General features: G+C 38.4%; 1 protein-coding gene across 1 annotated transcript in view; it reads right to left on the bottom strand.

Annotated features, from left to right (window-relative positions):
- Positions 1-407: 407 nt before the first annotated feature.
- Positions 408-12182, bottom strand: part of LOC115918887 (dihydropyrimidinase-like) — a 47211-nt gene continuing 35436 nt past the window's right edge. The window contains exons 12-16 of the mRNA XM_030993426.1: positions 11743-11829; positions 11142-11234; positions 9953-10039; positions 8802-8982; positions 408-2491 (exon numbers count right to left, since the gene is read on the bottom strand). Coding sequence (XP_030849286.1) covers positions 2403-2491; positions 8802-8982; positions 9953-10039; positions 11142-11234; positions 11743-11829 — 537 coding nt within the window. The 3' untranslated portion in view covers positions 408-2402. The remainder of the gene's footprint in view (positions 2492-8801; positions 8983-9952; positions 10040-11141; positions 11235-11742; positions 11830-12182) is intronic.

The following is a 12182-nucleotide window of genomic DNA, read 5'->3' on the forward strand; positions in this document are numbered from 1 at the left end:
ATTTCTTGCCATGGAAACGGCCGTCATAAACAATCCATGAAAGCTTCATGCCGTGAACGTTTCTATGCCAACAGCACCTCGTCTACAAAGGCCACATCTTACATGGTTGGGCTGTAGGTGGCGCACTTCATAGCCTGAGAGCATCTACGATCCATAATATTTTTGGCGGCCGTACATGCACAAAAAAAAAATAATGCTATCGCTCGAACAATACAACTGGGAAGAATTAACATCGATGGAACAACATCTGAAATTCGCCAAATACTTTCAGTTTTCAGTATAAAAATGATCTAACTACTGAAATAGCGATACTAGTACTATCTAATTAGTGTAACCATTGAATAGAAATGATAATCGAAACGAACATAAAACGATCCTTTGTTATATAATAGCATTTGATGTCAAATTATCTACAAACCAATATAGACCTATTTCAATCAACATTACATAGGTAATAAAAATCTTCACATTTTGAAAGAGAAAAAGAAATGTAAATAATTGATTTAAAACCAAAAGTTAAGTTTTAAGTACGGTACCATTGATACAATACCCACACGCTGATTTCCCTTTTACATCGCACCTTTATTGTTGTGAATCATGCTTAACCTTTATTTTACGATGTATATCTTTCTTTAGAAAGAAACAAGTGATTAACATCGATCCGATTGTTCATATGTGAAAAAACCAGACCCCCAGAGCAAAACAGCTGCATGACTTTAAAACCGCTACAAAAATCAACTTGCCACTTTTCCAGGGCAACCTATGCATACCAAAGGGCAAGCCCGTTAAAAATAGCTTGCCCCATTAAGCAAGCTTATCATTAGATACCTGGAACCTGGGCAAGTAAGTTGACGTAAGAGCAAGTAATCTTGATCTCACAAGTAATCTTGATCTCACAAGTAATCTTGATCTCACAAGTAACCTTGATCTCACAAGTAATCTTGATCTCACAAGTAATCTTGATCTCACAAGTAATCTTGATCTCACAAGTAACCTTGATCTCACAAGTAATCTTGATCTCACAAGTAACCTTGATCTCACAAGTAACCTTGATCTCACTAGTAATCTTGATCTCACAAGTAATCTTGATCTCACAAGTAACCTTGATCTCACAAGTAACCTTGATCTCACAAGTAACCTTGATCTCACAAGTAATCTTGATCTCACAAGTAATCTTGATCTCACAAGTAATCTTGATCTCACAAGTAATCTTGATCTCACAAGTAATCTTGATCTTACAACTAACCTTGATCTCACAAGTAACCTTGATCTCACAAGTAATCTTGATCTCACAAGTAACCTTGATCTCACAAGTAATCTTGATCTCACAAGTAATCTTGATCTCACAAGTAACCCTTACTGTTATCCTTCCTGTTGAACAAGCCCTTCATCAAAGTTTCAAATTTGAAGTAACTATAAATGAAATAAAGAATGGAATGAATTTTGAAGAGTATATTGAAAGCTCTGTAGAACAAAAGTACTCTATCATTTTCCTCAAAACAAAAGATGAAAAAAGGATTTAAATTTGACTTTGCATCGTGTAGCTCACAAGCACATTGGCTTTGTTCGAATGTACCTATATCAGCAGTGTACATACGGTATACATCTAGCGATTTGTGCATATTTTTTTCTCTAAAATCCATCTCCATTAGTAACGGTAGAAAGATGATTTCCTTCAGAATTGTACCTTGGACAAAACTTGCGCGTCTTTGGACAATCCTGAACATACATTGTACCAGGTATATTCATAATCTGTCGTTGGGCTGTTTGCCAGCTATTCCTTTCATCAATACATGCATCAAATCCATCAAATTGCCATCTTTTATTAGTTTTTACAACTGTAATTTCTTCAAATTTCAGAATACCAATTTTTTATTCAAAAGGGCAGTAACATGACCATTCTGTGGTCTCCAAATTGCCTCAAATCCAATTCTTCAGACAAAATATTTTGTTTCTTTTAATTTAAACCCACACTTGGCAGTCACTCAACCCATGCCAATTACCTATTTACATTTTTTGAATATCCTTATATGAATTACGTTTTTCCTCACAGTTTCCCTTCTTAGGCAGTGCAAACAAGCAATTTTATAAACCTTTGGTACGTGTCCCTTCTCCCAATTCCTATTTACAAGAGCATTCCAATATAACCACACGGTGCATCCTTTCGCCCCAACTAACTTTTATCGTAACACCAGTCGTGAAAGCTGGCCATGTACCTTTGCGACGACCACAGATACAGAAAAGGAAAAAAATAGGTCACACGAAACAGCTAGGCATAATCATAAAAATCCATTAATACATTTCTTTTGCTACAATTTCTCTATGCATAAAGGGCGTAGTTGTAAGAAACCAGGGCGTGGCACTATGATACCAGGGCGTAGCACTATGATACCGGTAGGAGTCTAGTTGAAGGAGAGGCTTGACGCACCACCTGGGGGCGCCATAATCCTCTGGCCGCTCCTCTTGTCCTTCCTGTCATCAACTTGGCTACCTATATGGGTCAAAGGTCAAAGAGAAGAGAAGGAAAGTTGTTAAAGGTAACTCTAAACCGATTCATTTCCAAAGAGGAACTTCTAAAAACATTGAATTGGTATACATCGAGGGGTTTAGTGACACAAAGACATAACTCCATATATTGCCAAAATGAGTATCTAAAATTAAAATGTTCAGAAAAATGTGGGCTTTCCAGGAAACACAAATATTTAACTCCACCCAACACCCCATTGAAGTCAATGGCTAGTGAAACATTGACTTAACTCCTTCCTTAAGGCCCAAGTGCTCAGTGACACATAAACTACTTTTTCTCAAAATGGTCAAAATGGAGTTACGTCTTTGTGTCATTGACTCCTCGACATGTACAAGTAGATTCATTTACTTTGTGTTTAAAAGCTTTAAATCTTGATATTATTACAAACATCCATAAATTGTCTGTTCAGAGCCAAAACGGCATTAACTCTGTATTAATGTATACAAGACAATGCCCTTCTGGTTCCAAACAGACATTATTTTTGTGAACACTTCATAGAGTTTAGAAGATCAGTGACACCTTCTAAGAGACGACTGGTTTACAAAGGCCAACCATCTATAAAGACCAATGCTTTTTCCTGTTTCCCTTCAAAGTACATCTCCTTAAAAGCCTTCCTATCATAACATGTAGATAGAGAACACCTGCTTATACAGATAATTTTGTTGTTTTCCTCAAAAGGCCTTTACACATGTGATAAGGTTTGACTCTATACATGCAGTATTAATTAAATATGATTGCAATTGTTCCAAAAGCCATTTGGTGTAAAGGTAATATAGCAATGTTAGGTAAAGGTTGCATAAAGGGTATTGCACTGGAAATAAAAAGGGGGATTTTAACAACAAACCTTTGCAAATGAAATATATCTTGGAACTCAAAGGGAAATTGAAAATTAAGTTGAGGGCATCAATCACAGAAGAACATACTGTATGTACAGTCAAACCTGGCTATTATGACCATACAAGGAAACACATGTTTTCTTTTAGAGGGAAGTCAGGCAATACGGATGACCACTATAGACAGGTTGCCTTTACACAGAGGTGGCCACCTATAGCAACCGCCCAAGGGAAACACAAAAAAGTGGTCTTTGTAGACAGGTTCCTTTAGTACATGTTTCAATGAGAAACCATTTTGAAGGGAAACAAAAAAATGTGGTCTTTGTAGACAGGTGGTCACTAAAGCAGGTTTGACTGTATTTGGTTTTTAAGATGGATTGGGGAGGATGGGAGGAAGAAAGGGAAAAATTTACAAATGGAACAATTTCGACAAGACTTTTTGTTTCAATTCCTTGCAGAATGATATACAAACCAAAAAATAAAATATTGAAATTAACGCTTGGTAAAACATCAATGTTTTTATAATTAAATAATATGTTTGAATCGGCAAAGTTGATCCTTTCAACACACAAAATTTGACAGTAACAAAGAAAATTCAACGTCGGAAATATATCAGTCGCCACCTTCTTAGAATATTTGCAACCATTATGAATAAAACTAATATCTGGAGTAATGTGTAGTTTACCAACGAAGAACGATTACAAAAATTACCAAAAAAATTAAAGAGATCACTCTCCACAAATCACTGTAAATAACACCCATTCTACGTGTAGTTTTCACCCAAATGAATAAACAGCTTTCCAATTCTCATCAGATAACATTAACAAATCATTTAAAGTCAATCTAAACACCTGCAAAATGGATCCCAAACTGAGAGCTTTGGAAGCTTTCTCTTGCGAGGCACCAGCGAGATAAATACAGTCATGCAGCATCAGGATTTGGGAAGGTGTAAAATTACATAATACAATTTTGTTCACAGGAGCTCCTGCACTTGTAAAAATTGAGATTTCCTTGTGGTGATTTTATTTATTGTTTTGTAAGAGCTCTTTTTTAACTTCCAAATAATTATTCATTCCTAAATCTACCAGTAAATGACTCTCAGTTCCCTGCTTTTGTTAATATTAAAATTGTGTCCTTCACATTGACCTTGACACTTTGAGGATGACATTGAGAGGGGAGACATGCTTGAGCGCACACACACACACAGCGATTTGACATTTGCTCCGATAACAATCGCTCCAGGCTGAATTTGTATTATAAATGATACAGTGTGGGGTAAGGGTAGCGATTGGGTTTTAGGCTAAGTTCAGGGCGAGGATATACCAGTAGTGTTTGGGTTTGGTCCGGGATGAAGTTGAGAATTTGGTTAGCAGTAGGGGTTGTAGAGGGAGAGGCTTCAGAAGCTCATTTCCAATTTAAAAAAAAATCTTGACCGTAAATGAATTAAAGGAGGCACATATAAAAAATGAATGCGAGAACCTCAAAATTACTCTTCTACAAGCGTGTATGTCCGTTAGACTTAAGAGTGGGGAATCGACCACAGAGAGATCGTCGCAGGAGCATGCATCTACAACCGCACACATATAACAGCTACAACACTAGATGGATACTTACAGACACACAGGGGAAACTAGTTGCCTGGTAATTTGGTTGGGTAACCAAGAATGCATTGAAAGTTAGTACAAAAGAGAGTAGCAAGATGGCGGTCTATTGGTGCACATGCTACACATGGATGTGCAACTTGAGAGCTAGCCATTTAATGTATGCAACTCAATGGGTATGCAAATACATTTAGGGGTCTAATCTACTGTACAAGGCTGATACTAACTACCGCCTACATGTACATACTAGAGTACTATTCTTCTGTAAATATTGGGCCAGATAGTAATTAGTGAATAAAGATGTTGGAAATATTTTCTATAATTAAATGAAATTTACAGCCAAGATCTTTTCATTATTCACCTGGACCTGTATGCCAATAATTTCAAATATATTCTGCACATTATTTACAAATTTACAGGTCTTTATTAAAGCAAAATTATTTTTTAAGTGAACAACTTTAAAAAAAAAAAAGATTTTCATGAAGAGTACCACATCAAAATGTCATTTGAAATGGATAAAATACTGATTAAATATTCTACTATCAATGGTAGACGATTACTTCATAGAATATCATGCAAAACATGTTACTTTTGCATGAAATTGGAAAATGAGTAACAAATATTTCAGGAAAATTAATGCCTTAAGCGAAACGTTACGAGACACTTACATGATTATTGCGATTCTTGGACAATGCAGCATACATTGTACGTATACTGCTCAGACAAGAGCGATTTATATCCATTTTCAAAACTACTCGGGAATGGATGTCTTTGAATTACATAAAAGTAAAAGTAGAAATATTCATGGATTTTGCGCAAAGATCGGCAACCGTATTTTTGAACTCTCAAAAATATAAGCATGATTTCTTATGCCTGCACCAATAGAAATGAAAACAATGGAGTGAAGTGTGCAACGCGAATTAAGAACCTGTGAAAACGTTTTGGGGTTGCTCACCGCAAAAAATTAATCATGCGAAAATAACAGCGTTATCAGTAGTCTACGACTGCCTTTTAATTTTGCTGCAGACTTCTAACCAACACCGCCACACAAAACCTCCCTCTATACACATTACACAGTGCTAGGAAAAGCTGCATATACATGTATGAACAGTTACTGCATATAGCAAATACTGCCTTTAAAAAAATAACATAAATAAATCAACAACAAACAAACACGTAACCAACGGGGAACCACAAACAAAGCAAGCATACTGAAGTGAAATCATAAATAAGGAGTTTATGAGGAGAGGGGTGGGGGGGGGGGGTAGTATATTTGAATATTCAAAAGAGAGATAAATGGATTCAGTACTGTTTTTTGTGTGATGTACACCATAAGATGTGGAGCAGAATACAGAAATGAATGTATCTGTCATTGTGCCTTGCGTAAAGACATTGAATGCACGATTCCTACAAACTGAACGCACCATTCCTACAAATTGAATGCATGATTCCTAAAAATTGAATGCACGATTCATACGACTTGAATGTACGATTCATACAACTTGAATGCAAGATTCCTAGAAATTGAATGCGCGATTCCTAGAAATTGAATGCACGATTCCTACAATTTGAATGCACGATTCATAAGACTTGAATGCATGATTCATACAAATTGAATAATTCCATATTTTAGATACATAATTGGAGATAATGGTTTGGAAATCTTTGTAACATTCTTGTTTTTTTTCTTTTTTTAGCCCATCTTATCACAACAGTATAATCAGAATTTTTAAAATACCTTCTTTTCCTGTTTGAACATGCACAAATTGACATAGACCTGTTGACAAATATACCGGTACTCAATACCTCAAGAAGATACCTGTACAGAGCACCGACACCTTGCATTCTAACTGCTAATATACAGCCAACAACTAAATTATTCATACCCTTACCAAGTTTTGTAATTGTTTAAGTACGTGGAAATGATTTGTCCCAATTTATGTTTTTTTGAGAATGTGACATATTAAAGCTCCCATCTTAAAGTATTCAACAAAGGCCCTAATTCAACCAGTCCAGCTTTTATTTTTGAGTTACAAAAAACACAAAAAACATCAAATTTATAAGGGGTATGAATAATTTAGTTGTTAAATGTACATGTACCGGTAAGCTCTAAATATCCAGCAAATACAACAATTAACTACTAAGCAATCGAAAAAGAAGCATTCCTGAATCCTGTACACATTTGCGAACTGGGCCCTCTTTCACAAAACTTGTTATCAATAACAAATGCTAAATTTCTCTGACAAATTAGCTCTCAGCCAATCAGATGCCATGATTTCAGTAGCTTATAACAGTTAATGTAACTTGTGCTTGATAACAAGTTTTATGAAACATGGCCCTGATCTTTTCCCATGCTTTTTGAGTACTTTGGAGGAGGAGGAGGAGGATTTATAGACAGTCGTACGAAACAAGGATATTTCATTTTTTCAAGCGATCTAGCGATACACATTTAATACCTTTTTTGTAGTGCTGGGGCGTACATGCCATATCTGGTTAAAGGGATAAAAATTCATATAAAATGTCAAAATCATCCTCTTTTTGGACAATTGCACTGACCACTATAAGAGAATGCATTTTTTAGAGGAACAGGAATCGTAAATATTTTGTTGAGTCTTTTTTGTTTCATCAAGGAAATTCACATTGAATATAATCTTCCGGGAGGTGTTTGCATTTTGATTTTGAGAACTGTGATAGGAAGGATAGCCGTTTCGACCCAGAGCTACTTCAAAGGTAGGGATAATAGGGCTACAGTTAGACTAAGGCTTGGGAATTGGTGACAGTCTAACTTAAAGCTAATCTTGGGCTCTGGTATGAGAATCGTATGATGAGAGACCATGGCTATAATTCATTGTGGATCATTAATCCTGCAGTAGATCGACTGTTCGATCCAGTAAAATAAAAACAAACTCACACAAAAACTTGCTGGAAATCATCTTCAATAAAAACCCCAACTCTCATCTGCACCAAGTGACCTGTGTAACGCGCATGGCCTCGGGCCTACTTACCTTGATTTCCTTATTTTTCTATGCTACCAAAATTGTTTGGCACGTGTCTTTAATTTGTTATCTTGAACTTTCAGTGTAAGTTTTGTTGGATTCTGTGAAAAATTATTTTCTATTTACCAGAACTCAAGATTAGCTTTAATACAAAGGATTGAGAGTGATTTAGCTTTAGATTTTATAAAATATAAAAAGCACTGGATAACCAAAAAAAACCTCTAGGAAACCAAATGAACATTAAATAAGTCCACAAAAAAAATCTTACTGTTCTCTGGAAAATGAACACACAATAAATATAATAGTCATTTTTCGCCAATAAAGTCTGGTTCAGATATGGCCAGGTATACTGCCTGAAAGAAAAGGCTCTTACAGCAAAATAAAACAGATATTAGGAGTAACTGAGTCGCATGCGGGGATGGAAATAGGTATCTGCATGTTACACAGGCGGCTGTGCGTTCTCACTCACAAGTGCATGCGTCTGTGTGTCATTTAATACAGTAGCGAGAAGCAAAGCGTTGCATTCCATTTTGCCGCAGCATTTATTTAAAGGCAATTTACAGTGCCACATGTGAACAAAGCTTACAGGATCGGGGCAGAGGGGTTAGTGAGGTCACACAAGGTCATTGACCTGACAGAGAAAAGCCTAATCTGAGAAGGTGTCACTGACCTTATAGTGTTAAAAACCAGATCAAATCACGACACAAATATGTACACTACATTAAGAACAAACAAATTCTGCTATGGAAACAGTTGGTTTTACAGTCATTTCGAGACTGGAGGTTAAGAGAAGGTCATGGACAGGGTGATAGAAGGTCACATGAGGTCACACAAGGTCACTGACCTGACAGAGAGAAGCCTGATCTATGGAGGTCACGTCCTCCGTGCTTGTTCAGTTGAGCGGGTTCATCGGACTGCTGAGGGGATGGGCCAGTCCTGCGGTAGTTGTTCTGGACTGGCTGGCCTGTATTCTTGTGGATCGGACCCTCGTAGCCGTCCCGGTCAACGCGCTTGTAAGCATTGACCTGGAGTAAAGAGCATACAGACACGTCTTGGAAACAGAATAGTGATGATGGAGGCTTACTTCAATATTATAAGACAAAAATTGCCTGCTTCTATACAAAAATTGGTACATACATGTGTATGCTAATAAATGATTGTTAAAAACATAGTTCGCTAAAATATTTTGTTAGAGAAAGATGTGCCTTGTCCACATCTCTCTCTCTCTGTCTACCTCATCCCCCTCTCTTTCTTCTCTCTCTCTCTCTCTCTCCCTCTCTCTGTCTCTCTCCCTCCCTCCCTCCCCCTCTCTTTCTCTCTCTCTCTCTCTTTATTACCCTCACACTTCCCTATCCTGCTTTCTCTCTCTCTCCCCCTTTTCTAAACCTTTCTCTCTCTATCCTTCTTTCTATCTTCTTCTCTCTTATTCTCTTTCTCTAAATCAAGTCCCAGATGAACCTTACTCTATCTCTCTCCCTCCTCCCCCTCCCTCTCTCTATGACCCTCACACTTCCTTATCCTACTTTCTCTCTTTTTTCTCTCCCCCCCTCCCTTTTCTATATATCTCTCTCGATCCTTCTATCTATCTTCTTCTCTCTTATTCTCTTTCTCTAAATCAAGTCCCAGATGAACCTTACTCTATCTCTCTCCCTCCTCCCCCTCCCTCTCTCTATGACCCTCACACTTCCTTATCCTACTTTCTCTCTTTTTTCTCTCCCCCCCTCCCTTTTCTATATATCTCTCTCGATCCTTCTATCTATCTTCTTCTCTCTTATTCTCTTTCTCTAAATCAAGTCCCAGATGAACCTTACTCTATCTCTCTCCCTCCTCCCCCTCCCTCTCTCTATGACCCTCATACTCCCTTATCCTACTTTCTCTCTTTTCTCCCCCCCCCCCACCTCTCTCTATATCTCTCTCTCTCTCTGTTTCCTTCTATCTATCTATCTTCTTCTCTCGTATTCCCTTTCTCTAAATCAAGTCCCAAATGAACCTTACCTTTTCTCTTTGACTGATCCTTGAGTAAGCCTCCGGAGCGTGAAGTGGACGAGAGATGAATCGACCAGCTCCTTGGGATACGTGCAGCTGAGGGGAGACGAGGGGTAGGATTAGAAATGGCACTGAATTTATTTTAGATAACCTAAAGAGGGTCTGAATAATTGAAAGACAGTTAAGCAATATAATGCTGTTCATCAACCAATAATTTCAAGACTAGCACCACCATATTTCATTTTTATCACCTTCTTCTTCATCATCATCACCATTATCATCATAAAAATCGCAATTACTGCTGCCATCATTGCTATCAGCATAAAAACAACCATCATAATCATCCACTACCATCACCATTACTAAAACTGCAATCACCAAAACTGCCATCATCATCATCAACATCATATTTATCATCCTCTTCCTCATCATCATCATCACCATCACCATCATCATCATTAAACCACCACAATCACCACTACCACCTCCATCATCATCACCACTACCACCATCATCACCATCATCACCATCACCACCATCATCATCACCACTACCACCACCATCATCATCATCACCACTACCACCACCATCATCATCATCACCACCACCACCATCATCATCACCACCACCACCACCACCACCATCACCACCACCATCATCATCATCATCACCACCATCATCATCACCACCACCACCACCATCATCATCACCACCACCACCACCATCATCATCACCACTACCACCACCATCATCATCATCACCACTACCACCACCATCATCATCATCACCACCACCACCATCATCATCACCACCACCACCACCACCACCACTATCATCATCACCACCACCACCACCATCATCATCACCACCACCACCACCACCATCATCATCATCACCACTACCTCCACCATCATCATCATCACCACTACCACCATCATCATCACCACCACCACCACCAACATCATCATCATCACCACTACCACCATCATCATCACCACCACCACCACCACCACCATCATCATCATCACCACTACCACCATCATCATCACCACCACCACCACCACCATCATCATCATCACCACTACCACCATCATCACCATCATTATCATTACCACCATCATCACCACCACCACCACCACCACCACCACCACCACCACCACCACCACCACCACCACCACCACCACCAACATGATCTTACCTCTCCATCTTCTAACACCACTCTGCCGTTGCTGATGACGGTGAGAGGAACACCGTGGCACTCCATACCCTCAAAGATATTGAAGTCTACAGCCTACAAGAAAACAATGAGAACAAAGCACTTTGATACCCTGGCACCATGGACTAACATTATCTTCAAATGTTGATTTTAAGTATATTTTCTGCCAAATGTTCTTTTCAGTTATAATCTGTCAGTTTATGACAGGTTCCGTGACCCAATCAAAATTCTATATGAAGTGTCTCTCGAAGTTCCTCGGTCTTGAACGAACCGTTTCACATTTCATACCCTGTTGCTCCACATTCTGTGAACATCATCTAGAAAGCCCTTACGAGGTCTTCCCCTCTTCTTCTTTCCATGAATACGACCTTCTATGACTCTGATCATCAAGCCCTCATCATGCCGCATTATGTCTCAAGGCCATTTCTTCTGTCTCTCACTAATCAGTTATAATATCTCCAAACTAATGTAAACAAATATTGTTATTAATGGAATTATGTGTTCGCTGAACCACATTTTTTTTGTTAACTATGAAAGCAAAACTCTAACTTGGTGTGAAGAAAGTGATGGACGTTGGACTGACCTGGTGATGCGTCTCCTTGGAGATGACCCTTGTTGCCATGGGATCCCAGATGACCACATCAGCATCTGACCCTACTTGGATCACACCCTGGATAATGAGCATGAACAAGTACAGTTAACAACTAAATAATTTACAATAATACTGTCAAACCTGTCTATAGCGACCGCCCAAGGGAAACACAAAAAGTGATCTTTGTAGACAGGTGGTCGTTGAAGACAGATTCTCTTAGTACATGTTTCAAGGAGAATCCATTTTCGAGGGAAACAAAAAATGTGGTCTTTGTAGACAGGTGGTCACTAAAGCAGGTTTAACTGTAATAATAATATTCAGTTCATGGGGACTGTTGTTGGAACAAATAAGCAAGGAAGACCAAGAAAGAGATGGGAAAGTGACATCCTAGTATAGGCAGCACCTTCCAGAAGGTATATAGATCGTTTAAG

The sequence above is a fragment of the Strongylocentrotus purpuratus genome, unplaced genomic scaffold (assembly GCF_000002235.5).
Source record: "Strongylocentrotus purpuratus isolate Spur 01 unplaced genomic scaffold, Spur_5.0 spur5_scaffold_20, whole genome shotgun sequence".
Taxonomy (NCBI): domain Eukaryota; kingdom Metazoa; phylum Echinodermata; class Echinoidea; order Camarodonta; family Strongylocentrotidae; genus Strongylocentrotus; species Strongylocentrotus purpuratus.